At 46.6% G+C, this 22765-nt stretch overlaps 1 protein-coding gene across 1 annotated transcript; it reads left to right on the top strand.

The window, feature by feature from the left end:
* The first annotated feature begins 240 nt into the window (after positions 1 to 240).
* On the top strand, positions 241 to 22322 carry LOC135235230 (neurofascin-like). Its single transcript, XM_064300520.1, has 22 exons — positions 241 to 322; positions 1443 to 1554; positions 1753 to 1937; positions 2587 to 2718; positions 3090 to 3233; positions 3731 to 3842; positions 4438 to 4604; positions 5200 to 5347; positions 5712 to 5836; positions 8423 to 8524; positions 8845 to 9042; positions 9533 to 9603; positions 9719 to 9941; positions 10300 to 10415; positions 10945 to 11155; positions 11628 to 11750; positions 12501 to 12677; positions 16598 to 16726; positions 17391 to 17460; positions 17789 to 17800; positions 18292 to 18327; positions 20299 to 22322. The coding sequence occupies exons 2-22, from the start codon at positions 1448 to 1450 to the stop codon at positions 20543 to 20545; spliced, it is 2835 nt and encodes a 944-aa protein (XP_064156590.1). The 5' UTR covers positions 241 to 322; positions 1443 to 1447; the 3' UTR covers positions 20546 to 22322.
* The last annotated feature ends 443 nt before the right edge of the window (positions 22323 to 22765 follow it).

The raw sequence follows: 22765 nt of genomic DNA, 5'->3' as shown, positions 1-22765 counted from the left end.
CATTATGTTCACAATTCGCCCTGAGCACTGAGTTCTAGCAGGCATTTTCGACATTGTATTGATTGGCACCAACGTTGGTACTCATTGGCTTACCCTCAAAGTGCTCCTGGGGTCTATGACTCCCCTTCTAGGTTCTGCCTCCCGCCCGCCTGCCTCCAGCCATGTGCCCATCCCTCAGACGCAGGTGTGCCAGTGGAGCGAACGGAGACCTACTTACTCTCACGTCCATCAAGATCGCTGACAGACTACAGCTGCAACGCCCGCTTCAAGGCCGCTCAGACCGTCCAGCAGAAGAGCCCGTACACCCTCAAAGTGCTGACCAGTGAGTGTTAATGCATGCACACATGCGCGGACAAGCACACATGCACATATTCACACATGCACACGTGCGCGTACAAGCACATGCACATGCATGCATGCGCACATACGCAAACACACACATGCACGTACATGCACATGGATGCATGCATGCACAGATATACAAATGCCCTCATGTGCATACATGCACACACATGCACGCATGCACACACACACACACGTGCATACATGTACACACGAACACACGTTTGCATACATCCACACATTCATACATAAACACAAACATGCACATACTGTACATGCGCATGCATGCATGCATACACAAATGCACACATGCACATACATGTGCACATTTATGCACACACCAGTGCCATCTGCATGCAGGGCCTTCAGATTAAATAGCATCACTTTTTCAACAATGCAATATGGACCCCTAGTTGTCAAAAGTGGGTACTGCAGATGAAATGTGCATCCAAGCCACGCTCCAAACCTTGACTTGACATCCTGCTGTTTTCTCATTTCAAGCCACTTTTGCATCTCTGACCAATTCAGTCGGTCTTTCCTCCTCCATGTTGTGTTTCCACACAAAGTCTTTTTGATATAAATGCTGTCTTTGATCGGTGAGCAGCCACACACTTCCCTGCACATGCTGACACACAGCCAAGATTCCACAGAGAACGCGAGTCTGCACTCCCTCTGGAAATTACCTTAATGACTCAACTCTGAGCATAAATCGGCACTGAAAAAAAAAAACCTGGAAGAGGTTGAGTCATCCCAGACAGTGACGTCTGTAGAAGCAGCAGCGTACAGCATAATTACAATAATAACGCTGCCAATGCACCTGTCTTTGGAAAACTCAGACTCTCTGGAAGATGTGGCACACCTGTTGTTTTCGTATTTTAATAAATAAACATCTTAAAAAAATAAATAAACATTACTAATTGTGTGGGTGCGAGTGTGCGTGTGTGTATGTATGTGTGTTTGTGTGTGTGTGTGTGTGTGCGGGGTAATGCTGAGTGTGTGTCTGTACTTTAGATTATATTCGGCTGATGGGCACTCCTGTAGTGCTGCTGAATTGGACATGTGTCCCAGGCGTGTGATTGTGTAATCGCCCCTCTCCGCAGCTCGGATGGTGGCCGAAACAGTGCCCTCGTTCCTGACCCCGTCCGGGACGTCCAGCATCAAGGTGGTTCTGCGAGGAGAAGAGCTGATCCTAGAGTGTATCCCAGCCGGATTGTGAGTTTCACAGCCCCATACGCACAGGCGCACACGCACACACACACACACACACAGCCCCATACACACGCGCACACAAACACAGTACTAACACACCCACACACACACACAGTACTAACACACCACAAGTATACCACACATCACACACAGTTAACAACAACGAAACTAACCAGTTCGGTCCGTTCCCCCCCTCTGTAGCCCCACCCCCGTAGTCAGGTGGTATAAAAAGGGCGGTGACGTCCCGTTGCGGAAGGTGAAGCTGGAGAACTTCAACAAGACGCTGCGCATCCCCCGAGCCACCGACGAGGACACGGCCGACTACACCTGCACCGCCACTAACAGGAAAGACATCATCCGCCACGTCTTCAACGTCCAGGTCAAAGGTCAGCCTCTCCACACTCACGTCCATCTGTTTCCTCAAGCGCTTATTCATTGGTCAGGGACAGAGGCTGGATCCTATCCCAGAATGCAGTGGGCAAGACGGGGGAATACACCCCGGGCAGGTTTCCAATCCATCGCAGAGCCCGCACACCATTCACACCTACAGCCAAATTAGAGTCTCCAATTAGCCTACTGCATGTCTCTACACTGCGGGAGAACACTGGAGTACCTGGCAGAACCCAACAGGGAGAACAAGCAAACTCCACACTGAAAGGCCATTGGTCCAGAATCTCAGTACTTTATGGCTGTGAGGTTACAAGTGCTATTCAATGCATATAATAATAATAATAATAATAATAATGATGATGATGATATATCCCCCATAATCTTCTTGATTGAGGATATTTTCCAGTTCACTCAGTGTATAACGGTGGTAGTTCTCTATATGCTACAAAAGTAACTACACTGTGAAATATAAACCACAGCTGTTAATATGATCACTGTACCTTGCTTCATGTGCACGTGTGCTCACTGTAACAGTCAGGAATGTTGTATTATTAGTAATCTTATTTTGTACTCAATACACACAAGCTAATGTTCCCGTGGACCAGCTGGGGTTGAAAACTGACTCCGCCTCCCTATATTTCGCAGTGCTTCCCTATTGGGTAGAAAAGCCCTCAAACCTGATCGTGGCGCCCGATGAGAACGGCCGGATAGTGTGCCGGGCCCAGGGCACCCCTAAACCCACCGTCCAATGGCTGGTGAACGGGGAGCCCCTCGAGAGTGAGTATCCCAGAATGCAGTGCTGCTGGGAGGATCTGTGGCATTGCAATATTCTCTGTTCTACCTTTTCTGATTTTACTTAGGCAACAGTCACAATGGCAAAAATTTTTTTTTTTTTACGATTGACAATATTTTCTAACTATCTGCTGTTTTCCAAAGCTTGTTTCGCCTCAGGCATCTTCAGCTGTTGCTAGTGTTAGAGTTAGTCTGCATATGGTTGTCCCAATGTTTGAACTTTTTGGAGGTGAGACTATTGTCTCATGCATTTTGATGTTTTTTTTTTGGAAAAACTTCCACTTCCTGTCATTTTTTCCCCCTCCTGTGTTTTTTTCGGTGTCTGCGTTTGCGTGTTCTTTGCGCCCCTGTCCCAGTCGCCCGGCCGAACCCCAGCAGGCAGGTTTCGGGGGACACCCTGGTCTTCCGCTCGGTGCAGGTGGGCAGCAGCGCCGTGTACCAGTGCAACGCCTCCAACGACTACGGCTACATCCTCGCCAACGCCTTCGTTCACATCCTGGGTGAGGCAGGAAGAGAGACCTGTTATTACCCGTCCATCCGTTATTCATCTGTCCATTATCTGTATCCGCGTATCCATCCATTATCTATACCCGCTTATCCATCCATTATCTGTACATTCATGATCTGTACATCCTTTATCCATAACCACTTATTCATCCATTATCCATCCGAGCTTATCCATCCATTATCTATACTCGCTTATCCATCCATCCATTATCTATACCCACTTATCCATCCATTATCTATACCCATTTATCCATCCATGATCTGTACATCCTTTATCTATAACCGCTTATCCATCCACCCATTGTCTATACCCGCTTATCCATCCATTATCTATACTCGCTTATCCATCCATCCATTATGGTGACATATATGAACAGACCATTATGGGTAATAGGCTGAGGTGGAGAATTCTGGGTAATGTGCGGTAAACTGTGCAGTGTGCGGACGTTGAGGTCTCCTCGGTGACCCCCCCCCCCCCCCGTTTCCGTAGACGCGCCCCCCCGCATGCTGGGCCCCTGGAACCAGGTGGTGAAGGTGATCGAGAACAACCGCACCTTCCTCAACTGCCCCTACTTCGGCGCCCCCGTGCCCGAGCTGCGCTGGTGAGCATCACCGGAGGGGGCGTGGCCCCACGCAGCCTGCCGGCCAATCAGAATGCACTAAACAGCAATTTAGAATGTTCCCGATGGCACCTGCAAGTGCTGCCCTCCAGTCTAAGGCTGTGATTCGCTCTGATGTTATTATCTGTGTTTGTCAGGGACTCTGTGTGTGTGTGTGTGTGTGTGTGTGTGCGTGTGCGCTTGTGTGTAAAAGAAACAAGCAACTCACTGTGCTTCAAAATGGAATAAAGACAATTCATGAAAAATTATTCATTTGCAAAAATACACATAAAAATCTAAGTAAAATGTTATAAAAACAGGTAAACATGATTTAATGAACAATTACATGAAAGCCAAACACAAAAGAGGTGTTTTCAGCTGAGACTTAAGATGAGATGGAAAAAAAAAAAAAATCAAACAAAGAAATTAAACATTAAGATATTTTTCTGCCCCTGTGCATGTGCGTGTGTGTGTTTGTATACTTGCTTGCGTGTGTGTACCTGTATACCTGATTGTGCCTATGTACGTGCATGTGTGTGCGCACGCATGTGTGTGTGCCTGTATACCTGCTTGTGTGTATGCACGTGCGTGTGCGTAGGTTTAAAGATGGTCTGAGCGCCATTTTAACTGGGGGTCAGTACAAAACCCTTCCAAACGGCACCCTTGAGATCCGGCGGGTCCGGTCACATGACCAGGGCTCCTACACCTGCGTGGCCGTGAGCAGGATGGGGAGGGCAGAGAACCACGTCCGGCTGGAGGTCAAAGGTCAGTTGAAACCAGTTTCCATTTAAAAGGTTTGAACAACAAGAGATTTACTGAGAAATGCTGTATAGGTCATTTTAAACATCTTATGCGTTTAAACTTGGACTGAGTTAGAGTTCGCTGATCCCCCCCTCATGTAGACATCAGCAACACAAGGGAAGAACAGTAAAAAGGAAATAAAATATGGCGATTTGATTCCATCAAAAGACAACAACAGTGTGGAAGCACATGGAGATCAAGCTGATGTAAATTTCTCTTTCTGAACCTTGCTTTGAGACATCCAATCAAACACAAATGCCACCCTCATTCGGCATCGTGTGACGCATGTGTGTGTCGTGTGTGTGTGACACGCATGTGTGTGCGTGTGCATGTGTGTGATGCGCGTGCGTGTGCGTGTGTGTGATGCGCGTGCGTGTGCATGTGTGTGATGCGTGTGCGTGTGTGTGATGCGCGTGCGTGTGCGTGTGTGTGATGCGCGTGCGTGTGCATGTGTGTGATGCGTGTGCGTGTGTGTGATGCGTGTGTGTGATGCGCGTGCGTGTGCGTGTGTGTGATGCGCGTGCGTGTGTGACACACGTGTGTTGCTTGGCGCATTCAGAGCCGACCCGGTTCTTGCGGTCGCCGCTGCGCCTAACGGCCAGCAGGGGGAGCCTGGCGCGCCTGGACTGCAAGGCCAAGCATGACATCACCCTGCCCATCACCGTGACCTGGCTGAAGGATAACAAGCCCATCAACCTGGGCTGGAGGCAAGTCCCCAAGACACACTCTTACGCACATTCACACACACTAACACACACTCTTACACATATACACACATACACACACTGTTACACACATATGCGCATGTGTACACACACACAGGAAGCTCACACACAGACACACTCACTCAGGCGTTTGACACGCACATTTGAAAGCGATTCCCACAAAAGGTGAAAGTAAAGAATAAAAGTAAGCAAGCACGCCAAAGTGAGCTTTAGACTAGAGAAGAGGCCGTTTAAGGCTGTTGGACAATTGATTCACAGACAGGAATCTCAACCCTGGAGTACCCTAATCTCAGCTTCTGCTCCCTGTTTCTCTCTCCCTCTCCCCCCACCTCGCTGTGCCCCCCAGGCTCAGAAAGGAGGAGGATCACCTGGCCATCCCAGGGATCCACAGGGAGGATGAGGGTAAATACACCTGCATCATCAAAACTGAGCTGGACGAGATCTCCGCCTCTGCTCGCGTCACTGTCATAGGTATGAGCGCGTTTGTACGCACCCACACGCATATACATACACACACACACACACACGCATATACATACACACACACACACACACACGCATATACATACACACACACACACACACACACACACACACACACGCATATACATACACACACACACACACACGCACACACACGCACACACAGACATATGGACATACATACAGTACATACGCACAAACACACACACGCATACATAGACACGCAAATATACACATGCATGCACACACAGACGTGGGCACATACATACACACAGATATGCACTTGCAAACATATATTTGCTCGCGCATCACGCACGCGCGCACGCATGCACGCACGCACATACACACACACACACACGCACGCACGCACATACATACATGTACTGTTAGCACACATGTATACACACACATAAACACACTTACCTCTGAATATCTCAGTAGCACAGCTATAGTATGCATATGTAACTGCTTGTCCCGCTGTTATATGAACACACACACGTGCTTGAACTCAAAATTATTGCTTTGCTGTTGGCAATTAAAAAACTGTTTTACTAACAAATAGCTGTACACAAATAATATTTCTGCCAATGAAAGTTAACTGAATATACTTTACTGAGTGCAAATGATCTGTGCTTTATTTCACAATGATGCTCTAATGCAAACGCTAACCTGTAACATTTACCTCGCAGAGGCCCAGTTTACCTTCCCAAAACCTGTGCTATAAGGTAACACCAAAGCCATTTTTATTTATTTATTTATTTTTCTTGTATTGCCTGCTTCCAATTAAAAGTGCAGCTACATCTCACTGTCAATTTAATTATTTAACGACTGGAAAAATAATTTGCTTTGTCTGGACACCGAGCCCCATTATCTAATGAACAGTTATGCAGTTTCACACCTTTTTTCCCCCCTCTCCCTCTTGCTCTCTGAAGAAGCTTTTCAAACGTGCTTGTGTGATGAAAGAGGAAGCAGCAGCTGGCTGCTGGTAGTGTGTGTGGGTGGGCGGGCATGTTGGGGCAGCAGTGTAGTGTAACGGGTAGGGAGCTGGTCTTGTAACCGAAAGGTCATATGTTTGAATCCCTGGTGGGATACACTGCTGTTGCACCTGCATCACTTCAGTATATATCCAGCTGTATAAATAGATCCAATGTAAAAGTAATGTAAAAAGTGGTGTCAGTTGCTCTGGATAAGAGCATCTGCTAAATGCCTGTTGAGTATATCCCACTGAAAACTTAACATACAGTATTTTCACCAGCCAGCTATATCTGCATGTATCTTCTGGTATCCAACACTACAGACAGCGAAGAACAAAATGTGTATATTCCAGCTGTGGTGACAATTAAATGATTAAATTAATCCAGATGTGAGAGGGTTATGTTGCAAGCAGTTCAACTATTACCAGGATGGAATGGGAACGTCTTTCATTTCTCCCAGAAATGTGATTATTTCTATGGCTGGGTGTTTGCCACAGGAGTCACAGGTGTCATGGATTCCATATTTCTATTTTATTTATTTTATTTTTTTGCAGTGCACTGAATTTCAGTTTCAGTGCTTTTGATTTTCAGAGTGCTCTTCCTGAAGCTACAGTAAAACTGTCAGTGACAACAGGTGCTCAAAGAGTCAAACCTTGCAACATGCACCAAATCTAACTTCAAAGAGATCACAACACAGTAATATTGTGTTTTATCATTTCAGTGATGCAATTTGAGCATGCTCTGTGTGCTCAGTTTCAGCAGTGTTCTGTTAAGGGCAAAAAAAATATGCCCTTTCCGTGATGGACTAATGAAATTCAATACACTAATCACTAGTGGCAACTGCCTACTCATTTTTTTTTGAAAACCTCAAAACATGTGTTAGTGTTGCTACAGCTGCACTTGCTATTTCAATCATTTCCCGGTGCCTGTGTCCAACTCACTTGTGCCTTGATTTATTGCTGCTCTTTAGAAGCAGAGAAATGTCACGCAAAACTCATTGTGTGAGTAAATTCTATAAACTACATAATCAGCCATATTGATAATATGTATGCCCATTATTTGTGCGACCCTCCCTTAAATGCATATGCATTAAAGACAGACCACACCTTGCGATGACTCGCATGGCTCACATGCATACTGCGCTTCCAGCCCTGTGTGCCTGTTTGATACATAAGAAGCATGTTTCTGGGGCAGAATGAGTCATATCTGCACACAAAAACAGTCACAGAAGGCTTATAAAGACCCAAGCTGTTTTGTTCCTTATATATTAAAGTCTTATCATTTTACTTAATCTATTATGATGTAATCTTTTAATTTTTCATTTGTTTTTGCGTACTAGTAGGGTTTGTGCTTTTTATCATACCGTTACGTTTGGACTACTGCTGATGCACTAAACCAATATAGTGTTGTGATTTGCTCTTGATTTTTTAGTTCTTATATCAATATTAATTATAAAAGACTGTTTTTGTTTGTGTCTGCTGTTGGTGGCAAAAACCACTTCTGCTGGGGATCAATAGTGTTTTGTGTATTCCATTGAATTCCATTTCATTCCATTCTTCTCTTATTTTGTTGTTCTCATTCTCTCACCCCCCTCCCCAAGACCGGCCGGACCCCCCCACAGACCTGGAGCTGTCCGACCCCTCGGAGCGCAGCGTCCGGCTCACCTGGGTGCCCGGAGACGATAACCACAGCCCCATCCTGGGTAAAGCCCCGCCCCCCCGCCTCTTTAAACCAATCCCATGTGCCTTTCCCTGGGTTTTGACCAATCATAGGTCTTGTTTCTGGGTCATGTGATTATGTGCCTTCATCTTCATCTCAGGGGAAAAAAATATCACAATTACAGAAACTCCCATCCCTCTTATGAATTCAGTCCCAATACTAAACACACAATTTAAATGTTTTTACAGAAAAAAAATCTCACTCTCAATCTTGTGTTTTTGCCAAGAGCAACTTGTTGACAAACGCAGATCTTTCCTTCATTCTTTCATTTCTGGCCTCCCATCCTCCCCATTAATTTCCCAGAATTCCTGGTGCAGTTCGAGGAGGATCGATGGTTAGCAGGCGGGTGGCAGAACCTGTCCAGTTACCCCGGCAACCTCAACTCCGTCATCCTGCAGCTGTCACCCTTCACCATCTACCAGTTCCGGGTCTTCGCCATCAACGCCATCGGCTGGAGCCGCCCCAGCCAGCCCTCACAGCGCTACAAGACCAGCGGGGCCCGTGAGTCCGGGGGCAAACGGGGCAAACGCTGTGCTGCTGGGGCAGTATTTCAGAGTGTGTGTCAGAGTGACGGAATGTCAGTGTGACTGAATGCCAGTGTGTCAGTGTGACAGAAAGCCAGTGTGTCAGTGTGACTGAATGCCAGTGTGTCAGTGTGACAGAATGCCAGTGTGTCAGTGTGACTGAATGCCAGTGTGTCAGTGTGACAGAATGCCAGTGTGTCAGTGTGAGAGAATGCCAGTGTGTCAGTGTGAGAGAATGCCAGTGTGTCAGTGTGACAGAATGCCAGTGTGTCAGTGTGAGAGAATGCCAGTGTGTCAGTGTGACTGAATGCCAGTGTGTCAGTGTGACTGAATGCCAGTGTGTCAGTGTGACAAAATGCCAGTGTGTCAGTGTGACTGAATGCCAGTGTTTCAGTGTGACAGGATGCCAGTGTTTCAGTGTTTAAGTGTGAGTGTTTCAGCGTGACCAAGCTCGTCACACCCTCCAGCTCCGGACGCCATTCCTCAGAACATCAGAGGGGTGGGCTACAGGAGGACCAACATGGAGATCAGCTGGCAGGTAAGAGAGCACACAGGTGAAGGACAGGTGATCAGAGAAGGCCAGAGCCGCTTGCAGTGACCTATCAGGAGGGGTTGTGCATTTTGGCGTGACGCGCTGTGTGTCTGTGGCGTAGGCCCTGAAGGACACGGAGAGGAATGGGCCGTACCTGCGCTACGTGGTGTGGTGGCGTCGCCGGGACTCGCGGGAGGAGTGGAAGAACGCCACCACCTACTGGCGGAGGTACTACATCTACGACACGGACACCTTCACCCCCTACGAGATCAAGGTGCAGGCCATGAACGACTTTGGGCTGGGCCCCGAGTCGCCCATCATCATAGGATACTCCGGGGAGGACCGTGAGTACCGAAACGAATGTGCACGCACACGCACACGCACACGCACACGCACACGCACACGCACACGCACACGCACACGCACACGCACACGCACACGCACACGCACACGCACACGCACACGCACACGCACACGCACACGCACACTGTTTTTGGCTGGCCAGGTCCTTCAGCAGTTTAATATGAAGGGGCTGTGCACATTTCCTGGGATGCACGGCTCTTGAGGTGCATAGTACATGGGAAATGTAGTTCCTGATGTGTATAGTTGAAGGGGTATGTCATGTGTAGTTCTTAGCATATGTAGTTCCTGAGGTGCGTAGTTCTCGGGGCGGGACGGAAAAAGTTTTCGGTTGTGCCACAGGGCCCCTCGCCGCTCCCACCAACGTGCGTGTGACGAGGACGGAGAGCACCACGGCGACGGTGCACTGGACCCCCGTGCCCCAGAACAGCATCATGGGAGCGCTAAAGGAGTACAAGGTGAGGGGGGGGTCACGGGTTCAAATCCAGAGCTGGGACACAGCCGCTGAAACCCTTTAGGAAACGTCCTACTGTATCATAAGGACAATACAATGTGAAAGTTTTGGCAGCAGCTAGAGATTCACTGATTTTCACCCTATAATATATCCTCTTAATAATGTAACGGCAAAATGCAGTGGTGCTAAAGAGATGTAATGCATTATTGCGATGGTTTGTCTGTGTCAAAACAGTATTGCAACAATGTAATCGCTTTAGCATGACAGTGACTTCGTCTAATGCAATGTAATAATGTAACAGCAATGTGACTGTTACATCACATTCAGCTGAGTCAATGTAACAGCAGCGTCTGTGACTCAGCAAAATTCTAATGCTACAATGTAACAGCAGTGTGACTGATTCAGCTGAGTGGCATGTAACAGTGTAATGGCGGGCGTATGCACGACTGACTCCGACTTGGCGGACGTTTGCGGGGCTCTGACTTGGCGGGCGTTGCCGGGGCTCTGACTTGGCGGGCGTTTCCGCGGCGCAGGTGTACTACTGGCGCGACAGCAGCATGCTGCCGTGGCTGAGCGTCCGCAGGGACAGGAGGAGCCGGGGCTTCTACACCACCAGCCCGCGGCCCTGGGGCGTCCTGACCGAGCTCATGCCCTACAGCAACTACAGGATGCACATGGTGGTGGCCAACAACCGCTACGAGGGCCCGCCCAGCACCACCATAGAGTTCCAGACCAAGGAGGGAGGTAGGCGGGGCGAGGGGGTTCATACGGGGGGGGAGAACGTTTTTAAAACTCCCCAAAAATATCATGAAATTAAATTAATACTAAACGAAGCCCTGCATTTTAAGTAAAAAAAACTGTAGCAGAATGTGACAAGGTGGATTTTTTTGTTTTGTTTTGAAAGGCCTAGTATGGATGACCAGTGGATGCTTCCTAACCATTGAAAATGCAAATGCACAAGAAGCGAACTAGAATTTAAAATAGCTAAAAAAAAAAAAATGCTGTTATCAAATTTGTTCACCAAAAGCAGACAGTGGTCCACTCATAGAGATATTATTCAGCCATATGTGAATAAGTTTTATGTGACATCGAACAGAATGACTGTATGCATCCGCCATTTACATCAGACATAATGAGGGAGGAGGGTGGGGCTTGAATGACTGCACCCTGTCAATCAAAGCTGCCTGTAGTCACATGACCCTGTTCGTCGGTGCAGTACCAGGCCCTCCCGAATACCTGACGGTCCAACAGAGACACCTGGACACCATATACGTGGAATGGGAGCCCCCACCTGAACCCAACGGAATCCTGACGGGGTACACCCTAACGTACCAGACAGGTGGGTGCACACCTTCCACTCACCTGTGGGGAAACAGCTATAAAAACCCAATTTCTGACAGGTAGAGGGTGAGTCCCTACCACTCGAAACAACTCTACAGCTGGGCAGTTTTGTCATCCTTGTCAGCAATATTTAAAATGCGGTTCTCGTTTAATTTTTCCTTTAATAACTTTCCTTCATCTCTATTTTTTTCCTGTCAAGGTGTTTTGGTTTTTGGCATTTGTGCCCAACCCCTGGTTGTTCCAGTTATGGCATGTTGTACTGAGAAATGTGCTTTAAATGAAGAGTCACAAGCATTATTGCCATTTAGCAGACAGTCTTATCCAGGATAACTGCGAATGCAATGACAGAAAAAGCCAAGTTCCTGTCTTTAATTTAGACATTCACTTAAAGTATTCCCAAATTTCATAATGTGAAAATAAATTGTATTTCTGAAGGACTACTGGGGACATGGCCATCAGCTGAATTCCGTCGCTGAAATAAACAGTGCCAAATAAATAGATGTTCAAATTTGTTCAAAATGCATCACTGCACCAGGACAGCTCCCTATTCTCCATTGCACAGATAAGCATATCTGCAGCATGTTTTTTTTTTGCATTACTCCTTATGGAAATGCATAAATCTCTGTTCATTATATTATGTTGTTACATTTATTCTCTTGTTATATTCACTCTCCTGTGACTGTCTGACACTGTTGCCCCTTTCCCCCGTCCCTTGCCCCCCGGCGCCTCCCCCTGCCCCCCCCCCCAGTGAACGGCAGCAGAGAGGCGGGCCGTCTGCAGGTGCAGTCACTCCCCGTGAACGTGACCAGCTTCTCCATGCGCCGCCCCGACCGCTACACCCGCTACAAGTTCACTCTGGTGGCGCTGACGCAGCTGGGGGCCGGGGAGGAGCGCAGCGAGGAGTCGCCACACTACACCACCGAAGGTACCGCCATTTACCCTACTACACCAACGCTATACACCACACTACACCACCGAAGGTACTGCTAATATACCCTACTATACCAGCGCTATACACCACACTACACCACCGAAGGTACTGCTATATACCCTACTATACCACCGCTATACACCACACTACACCACCGAAGGTACCGCTATATACCCTACTATACCAACGCTATACACCACACTACACCACCGAAGGTACCGCCATTTACCCTACTATACCACCGCTATACACCACACTACACCACAAGGTAGCCATTTACCTACCATACCACGAAGGTACCGCCATTTACCCTACTATACCAACGCAATGCACCACACTACACCACCGAAGGTACTGCCATATACCCTACTACACCATCGAAGGTACCGCCATTTACCCTACTATACCAACGCAATGCACCACACTACACCACCGAAGGTACTGCCATATACCCTACTACACCACCGAAGGTACCGCCATATACCCTACTATACCAACATACTGCTATATACCCTACTATACCACGCTATACACCACACTACACCACCGAAGGTACTGCTATATACCAACTCACCTGTTGTTAATTACAAAATGCAGCGTAGTTTCTCGCTTTGATTGGCCTGTAGACACACAGCAGTTTTAATGAGCTGTGAAACTCAGGAGACCTTGGGGGGGGCAGGGGCAGAAGATGATTGACAGGTGTCATTGGGGTGACATAGCTCAGGAGGTAAAATCGGTTGTCTGGCAGTCGGAGGGTTGCCAGTTCGATCCCCGCCCTGGGCATGTCGAAGTGCCCCTGAGCAAGACACCTAACCCCTAACTGCTCTGGTGAATGAGAGGCATAAATTTTAAAGCGCTTTGGATAAAAGCGCTATATAAATGCAGTCCATTTACCATTTAGGTGTGTGCCACTGAGCGTGTTCTTGTTTGAGTCAAAACAAGAGTGTTTCTGTCACAACTGCTCTCGAGGAGAGGATGACATCATCCCGGGCTGAACGATGACCTAATCGGTGGTGATGTCCACAGTAATGGGAACACAGTGACACTGTGGGGACTGTCCCAGGGTGCACTGGGGGGGTGGCCTTCGTTTACTTGTTACCGCACGTTATTCTTCTTCTGTGGTGGGGAGACAACAATATTGGGAGTGTGGGGGGTGGTGAAGGTCTGACAGGCTCTCTCGAAAAGACAGCGTTCCATTATCCTGCTTAGAGCTGCACTGTTAAGTTGGGACAGTATTACCCCTTATGCACATTTGATCTCACTGGCAAAGTGTTTTGACGTCAGAGGATGAAATGTAGTTTACTTTGGCATACAAGATTCAACCAAATTGAACGTTATTGAGGGGGGGAACAATTGAATTAACTCTCATGAGGCTTGGCACTTGACCTGCAAGACAACGTTTGCACGGCTGGAGGGAATTGCGGGGGTTCAGAAACATTTCCGCTTGATGCACTCGGTCGATAATTCACAAAGCCAGCGTTACAGTTTGCAGCGTTTAGTGTGAAATCTGAACTCTTTTTATACAGCAAAACAAGGGCCCTTGATCATTAGAATCTGCAGGAGTAAAAATGTGTTCAAGGCTATTATCGGTCAGGAAAGAGCGACAACCAATCACAGGTATCAAATCCCCCAAAAACTATGGCAGATTATACCCACTAGGGGGCAATAGTAGTCTATTGGCACAGGACCACTCCAAAAATAGAATGATTTGATTTGAAGGGGAACATCTTGTTTTTCAAAAATTTTTTGAAATATAAATTATTTTTGTTTTCAGTATATGTTTTCCGAGGACAATTTAGAAATCTGAGAGGGAGAGAAAGTGTGTTTGTTACCAGGCAGAATGAATGTGCTTGCTGAGGTGATATAAACCATGCAGCTTGTGTGAAATAATGTTACCCTCATCCGGTCATAACACTGGGCAGCTGTGAACAGAGCAGTTTTTTCAGACTACCTCACACTGTCCGTGTGTGTGTGTGTGTGTGTGTTGACAGGGCCTAACACGTACACACACCCTTTGATTACGGTCACATGACACCGTTAACCAGACGCACAGCCGCATAGCCGCACGCGCAGAATTTTTATGATGCGTTAACGATCTGCGTAAATCTCACGAGGGCTGCCGGGTACTGGCGTGATTTTATAGCCCTTAAAGGATTCTGATGTTGGAAGCGTGGGGGAGTGTGTAAGTGCAGAATTCACGGTGAAGTAAAAGCGCGATGAAGCACGTTTTCTGTGTTTCAGTCGCAAAAGGGTTTACATGGTTCACCATGCTATGCAGCCATCGCTAGTGAATGGTGTTGTTCTCTTGGAAATGTTTATATAACCCGCCCCCCCCCTCCCCCCTCCCCCCTCTCCCTCCCTCCTCAGGTTCATTTTCCCAGGATTGTGAGTCATTGCTTCAGAGCACCACACTCCTGGCAGAACATTATAAAAAAAAATAATAATAATAAAAGCACTGAAACATGAATGAATTTGCGCTCATATCTGAGCCTGTAGGTTAGGAAGAGAAATAAAATAAGAGGCAAAATAAGAGATCAAAAGAACCACAGACACCGCAGAAAAGAAAGATCTTCTGAATTATGCACTCGTCTGGATCTACAGACCGCTTCCGTTACCTCAAGCTGCTTTTTTATGCTTCGGAAAACAAACCAGATCAAGCCCGACTGATTTTAGCCTCATCATATCCCCCTCAGCACAGGGTTCAGAATTTCAGAACACACAGAGTAAACCTTTCCGTCTGTCCATCCGTCCGTCCGTCCCTCCTTTTTGTCCTGGAAGATAATGGTGGTTTAGAGCTCATGTCAACTCAAGAGGCCGGCAGTGGACATAAAACATAATGCTGACGTTTAGTGAGACGTGTCAGCCTGCCGATCAGTCCTCCACACCATTTGCAGCTGTTTATATGCGATGTGGAGTGGGTCAATTTGGCAATTTCTGAATAAAGCAATGTGTAATGCAGTGGAAAAGACCACTAGAGGGCACCGGAGGGTCATTGCGGCTTTCCAACTGGAAAAAAATGGTCCACAGAGGTCGCTATGGTTACAGCCATCTTTTGCGTCAGCTTCCTGTTGGCCTGTCAGGCAGAGTGGTGGGGGGGGGGGGGGGGGGGAGGGGGGTCTGAGGAGGTGTCCCAGATGTCCCATCTGCTCCGGGACCATCTGTGTCACACACGCACCCCTCTCGCACCCACCGCCTCCTTCCGCCCCAAAACCAGGCACCGGAAGCTTCCGTGGATATTTCACCCGTGGGCTGGACACACTGACTGCACCAGTGCTGAAACATGAGCTTCCAGGGATACAAAGCAGATGAACTCGCGGAAACCGCTCAGAACTGGTCCTAAAAACCACTGGGATCGCATCCTGTTGACTTTGTGTTCAGTCTCTAGGTGGGGCAATACTGTTGAGCTCTTGAGCAAATTATTTGGACTTACTGTAATTTCTTCAGTAAATACCCAGCTGCGCCAAATGTGTTTAAAATAAACAGGAAAGTAAGTCTGCGTTAGGATTCTCCCGGTGGTGTATCATCTTCTAGCTGAAAGCCCTGGGCCCTTTGTGGTCGGGACTCTAATCCATTCTGATTGGCCAGAACGCTACCCAGGGAGGGAGGGGCTTCTCCTCTGGCCCTCTGCAGCGTGCCTGCGTCCACTGGGGTCAGGGTCGAGAGGGTTCTGTTGTTACTATGGTTACGCAGCTCATGTGACACACACTCATTGTTTTCCCCCCATTTTCTGTGTGTGTGTTTGTATGTATGCATGCATGCGTGTATGTGTGTGTATGCCTATATCTGTATGTGTGTGTGTCTGTGTATACATGTGCTGCATGTATGTGTGTATGTATGTCTGTGTATGTCTGTGTGTGCGCGCGTGTGTGTGCGCGTGTGTGCGCGTGGTGCGCGTGTGTGTGTGCGCACTGCAGCTTTCTCCAGGGAGCAGGTGGACATCTCCACGCAGGGCTGGTTCATTGGGGTCATGTGTGCCGGTGCCCTGCTGGTGCTCATCCTCCTCATCGTGTGCTTCATCAAGAGGAGCCGCGGGGAAGTACCCGGTAGAGCACGTGTACCTCAACTTAACCCGCGGTTACTGTACCCGTAGTCGTACCTGCAGACCTGTATGGGGACTCGAACCTGCAGCACCTGTACCTCACCTCTAACCTGCGGTACCTGTACCACGACTCGAACCTGCAGCACCTGTATGGGGACTCTAACCTGCAGTACCTGTATGGGGACCCTAACCTATGCATCTGTATCGCGACTCTAACCTGCAGTACCTGTACCTCACCTCTAACCTGCGGTAGCTGTACCTCACCTCTAACCTGTGCACCTGTACCTCAAATCTAACCTGCGGTACTTGTACCATGACTCGAACCTGCAGCACCTGTATCGCGATTCTAACCTGCAGTAGCTGTACCTCACCTCTAACCTGCGGTAGCTGTACCTCACCTCTAACCTGTGCACCTATACCTCAAATCTTACCTGTGTATGTGTACTGCAACAACTAACCTGTGTAGCTGTACCTGTTCCAGCTTTTATCTGTGTACCTGTTACATAACCTGGGCACCTGTAGCACAGCTGAACACATGTACAGGTTTGTGGTTCTGCAGTGCAGTGTCCTTTAGTTGAGGGACTCATGGGTAATATGGGGGCAATGGAGCTCCAGACTTTCGCCGCTTACGGATGGTTTACTGGCATCTGTTTTATTTTATTCCTCAGTGCGAGAAAAGAAAGACATGCCGATGGACTCAGGTGATGAGAAAGACCAAGATGGCTCCTTTGACTACCGGTAGGTCTGTTTAATGCCATTACAGGGGTGGAATAAATGAAAAAAACGCTAAATCATAACAATAGACGTAAAAGAGTTATGGATTAACCTTAACATTGTATCTCCACTTCATTTTCATTCAATAGCATGATTAATGTAAAACAAAAAATAAAATAAAAAACACCATTACAGATCTCTCTCTTGGTCCTTAATTATCACATTTTAAGCCAACCTTCCATTTTTCCCCCCCATTTTGTCTATTCTATTCTTTTCCTACTCTTTATAATCTGTTTCTTTTTTATTTCTTTCATTCTTTTATTTTTGCTCTTTTCCCATTGGACCACTGAAGGTCTCTAGAAAGGTAGGAAAAGAGCATTTGTGTAACAGCATCATAACCCCAGTTCTGCTGTCTAACCCCAAAACTCACTCACACAAACCCTTGTGTTTTATTCCTTATGCGGGGGGGGGGGGGGGGGGGGTGTCATCTTAACATTTAATCCAGTAATATAAAGGCAAATGATTGTATTACAATTTATTTTAAACTTTTGTTCATTTTTTTTAAATCAAATGTCAAAAGCATAGAAAATAGACATCATTATCAAAAAATATAAGTTCCACTGTGTAGTGTTGGTCATCTTACATATTGTCATTTCTTTTTGTAGATCTGTATGAAATGTTCATGAATCCTTTTATGAAAACCAGAGTGGCTTGTAAGCCTAAGAATAAGGGTCTGATTGGTTGGGGGGAGGGACATCATGAGTATATTTATGACAAATATTATGTTTTTATTAAATGTTTAAGTGGTTGTTTTATAGTTCCACATAATAAACTCTTATGACTCCGATGTTTTAGGATAAATCGTGTCTCCACACTTCCATATCCAAAACGGTATGTATCAGAAACATTTGGCCGTGATTCAAATCAACATTTGTCCTCAACTTTGGTCTGTATTGAATCAACATTTCCCCCTAACATTTACTTACAAGTAGAAGCAAGCGTTTTCCCCTCACAAACATAGTTTGGCAATTTAGTAGCACAGTAGCAATCGCTAGAAGTTGCCAAACTGTTTTGTAAAATAACAATAATAATTCAGGGGAAAATGTCTAAAATGTCAGTTGTATTCCTGCCAGTCCCTGTTGAACTGATTCACTCTCCGTCATCATCATGTTACAGATTAATAAAAACAAAACAAAAAAATCTGCTCTTGCCACTTTCCTCTCACCTATAAGTCTGTCTTGCTCTCATATTGTGAGTAACTTTCCCGCATGTCCGATTTCAGATGTTTGCTGAGGGTAGTGGAATTGGTGGGTATCCCTCCCAGGTTAGGAAATCAGGGCGGAAAAGAAGTCCTTTTGAATTTGTTCTGTGTATGTCTAGTAGACATGGTCCAGGAACCAGGACTGAAGGAAGGATGTAAAACACAAGGCCAGCACAGGTTCTGGTTCAGAATTATTTATTTATTCAATTTATGGTATACCAGCATCACTGGGCCCTGGTGACCCTGCCTGCATAAGTCTGTGGGTTTCTCTTATAGCCAGTGAGTATTGAGTTCAGTGAGTGGTCAGTACAAAGACTTAAGTCTTCTTGATTTAGCCAACTGTTGCAATCCTTGCAATCCTAGAGGTTCTGTTTTTTTTTTTTTGGTTTTGCCCGTTGGTCATCCTTGATGGATTATTATATCTTTTTTTATCGGTGATCCTGGTGATGCCCTCTGCTCTGTTGTGCCACATCAGTATATTTAACTTTGCATATTTTTATTTATGTTTCTTGAGTTGGAATGGTAACCATGTGTTGCATTCTGGGAGCGGCAAACCTCAGCAAAGTCACCTTTGTAACACATGCTTTTGCTGATTGCATCTGCACTCACCATTGCTTGTCCTGTGGCCGGTATGCTAAAGCTAATCTGCAGCTTGTATCTTTGGCCTTTATGTCTTGCTTTTATTTAATTTCCTCCTGGTTTTATCATGGGACTGGAGTGCTGAGCTCAAGGAACACATTACCGAGTATTATCCACCTTATAAATCATGATCCATTGATCTTTCTTTTAAAGTTATTATATGAAGTTGCTTTCAGTAGGTGAATCTGTATATGAAGGTTCCAGCAATAACGACAGGAACTTCATTCTCAGGTTGTGATGTATAATTGATAACATACCGGTAAAATGTCAATTATTATAATTTATTGAAAAATACTTTATATATTTTATTGATGTTTGAGACGAAATTATACATCATAATTCCTAAGTGAATAATCATCGAGTGACAGTACATGCAAAGCCTTCTGGGAATGGAGTCTGACCTTCCCTATGGCAGTGATCCTCAGTCCTGGCCCCAGAGTGTCAGAGTCTGCTGGATTTTTTTTCCCCACCTCAAAATCAGAAACCGATCCAGACCCCAAGAAACCAGGTGACCCGAGTTAGCCATGTAATCGAATGCTTTAACTGATCAGTGTGCTGTGCTGCCCAAGTTCTGAGTAACAGCAAAAGCCAGCAGACCCTGCGGCTCTCCAGGGCCAGGACTGAAGACCACTGCCCAATGAAGTGAAGGGGAGGTAGTGGGATGTGGGGTCAGGGATTGTGGGCGGAGTCTGACGTTGCCCCCGCCCACAAAGAGGAGGACAGTCGGTAGATGAGGGGGAACCAGAGGGCAATTTGGGGGGGTAGTTGTAGGCGGGGTAAGAGATTATAGGTGGGGTCTGTGATTGTGGGCGGGGTCTGTGATTGTGGGCAGGGTGTGTGATTGTGGGCAGGGTGTGGGATTGTGGGCGGGGTCAGGGATTGTGGGCGGGTGTGTGATTGTGGGCAGGGTGCGTGATTGTGGGCGGGGTCTGACACCGCCCCCCGTTCGGCCCCGCCCACAGGGACGAGGACAGCCGGCAGATGCGGGAGAGCCAGAGCCAGGCCTCGCTGGACGGGCGGGTGAAGATGCATGACAGCGAGGACGACAGCCTGGTGGAGTACGGCGACGGCGGCGACGGAGACGGGCAGTTCGACGAGGACGGCTCCTTCATCGGCCAGTACACGGGCAAGAAGGACCGCGAGGAGCCCGACTGCATCCCCAGGTCCGAGCCCACGTCCCCCATCAACGCCATCTACTCCCTGGCGTAGCCATGACAACGGGAGCGGGGGGTAGGGGCAGGAGGATAGGAGTCTTATGACTTGACTGAACAACAAGCACAAACACACAGACACACATGAAGACAGACACACACACAGACACATACACCACAGAAACACACACACACCAGGAAGCAGAGACACGTTTTTTCCTAAGCCCCTCCCCTCAAGAGGAAGCAACGAATCACACGAGCACCGAGACGGCCTTTTAGCCCCGCCTCCCTACTGGCACAGCAGACAAGCCTACTGGAGCCAGGACTTGAACAGGACCAGGACATGACTCCCGCCTCAGATCGTGTGTACTACAGAGTGTGTTCTACAGATGTTGTACTACAAGGGGGATTGTTACTTATGGAAAGTGTGGAGGAGAGGGACTTGATTATAGATGGGACAGGGGAGGGGAATTGTTATGTATTGGGGGGGAGGGGGCGGTGGCAGGAGGGGGAATATTGTTAATTATAGGGGGTGGAGGTGCTTCTTCAGGACTTTACTTTTTGGAATTTTTCAGTGTCTTGTTTCGCTGTGTGTGTTCACACGTATGTTCCACATTTGCTGTGTCAGTTGCACAAAGATAACTCCCTGTCAGGTTTGTGTTTTGGGAAAGGCCTTGTTATTCTCCGCACCATTAAAAGGAGGGGGTGGAGGGGAGGGGGGGACAGAGCCCTGCTGATAGGAGGCCTCACATCACCAGGATACTGGCAGAAGAGAATCACGTTATATGAATATATCTAGTGAAAAGGCTTCATTCCTGCATTCAGACCAAGTAACTCTGCATTCGGTTTTGAGTGGGATTGTGAAATATATAATTTTGTCTCCGCAACATTGAGGTAAAGGGTGGCAAGCATTCCCTCTAATCTTGCCATGTACTTATGCACAGCCAAGTTCGATCCAAGTGCATCTTTTTGTCCCAACCAGAGAGAGAGACAGACACAGAGAGAGAGCAAGTGTATTGTGACCCATAAGTCAATCCTGGTCCTGTGTGGTTCTGATAGCCCATTGGCCAGTTGGGATCTGCTATCCTGTGGATTTGCTCTGCACACTGAAGTTACCTAACCAGGTAACCAACCTACACAGCTGTGTCTTCAGTGAACCACAGTCAGAAAGTCCTGAGGACACATAGCTGTACAGCTTTTCTGTCCTACGGTGGGCAGTGTGTTTATGTTTCAAGTGTAAAGTGCTTCACATCAGATTTTTCTTTATGCTTTAAAATTTTTTTATTTATTTCCACAGAGTTAATCACGATTTATTTAACACACTTTATGTTCATGCGTGTTCAAATGTTGCCGGCAACACATTTAAGTGTGTTTGTGTGTGTGTGGGGGGGTTGGGGGGGGGATGAACAGGAACAAACAGAAAATGAATTGTCTGTAATTCAATTTCTCTTGCAAATAGGCTAAGCTTTGTTCTAAAATAGTAAGTGTTCACTAGTACATTAGAATGTTACTGGGCACAAGCCATGTGTGTGAAACACAGAAACATCAGTGCCTGAATTTCTGCAGTATTACAGATTCTCCAAATTTATTTGGTATAAGCCATCTTTGTGTGGGACGAAATAAAAATATAAGTGAATAACGTTTTTTATGGGTTTTTTTTTTTTCTTCATTTATTTTATAACCGTTGATTAAATTAATTGTTTTTAACCAGTACTGGTATTGTGCATCTTCTTATGGCCTAACCTTGTCTCGTTTTACGTACCGTACAATTTTACACACCTTTCCTGGTCCTTGGGGCTCCATCGCTGTAAATAATAAACATTTTACAGCTGCAACTTCAGCTTTGTTCCTGTCTTTGCTCTCCTTAATATTTAAACTTAAGTCGCTGAATGTATTGATATTTAATTATTTAATACATGTATATCCTCTGAAAACCTGGCAATTAATTTTTTGTCCCTGGTAGGGAACATGAGTATCTGGGTCATAATCTCAAGAATCATTATTCTGCCAAGCTGAAATTTACGCTGCATTCAATAAAAACAAATATCTTTGAAAATATCCACAGCGACACGTTTCTCTCATCCAAGACACTTGTATTATATTGAATTTAAATTGATATAAATTATTCTTAACTTTTCTTCTGCTTGGTCTCAGGAGGATATTATCAGTAGCAGCAGAAGCAGCATCTTGCTGGCCACCTAACATTAGTTAGCTTAATTAGCTCGTTAATTAGCACAATGCTCTCCAAGTTTGAAACCAACATACCTTCTAGTTACCA

The sequence above is a fragment of the Anguilla rostrata genome, chromosome 11, assembly GCF_018555375.3.
Source record: "Anguilla rostrata isolate EN2019 chromosome 11, ASM1855537v3, whole genome shotgun sequence".
In the NCBI taxonomy this organism is placed as follows: Eukaryota; Metazoa; Chordata; class Actinopteri; order Anguilliformes; family Anguillidae; genus Anguilla; species Anguilla rostrata.
The sequence above is the reverse complement of the archived record's forward strand: the minus strand, read 5'-3'. Positions and strand labels throughout refer to the sequence as shown.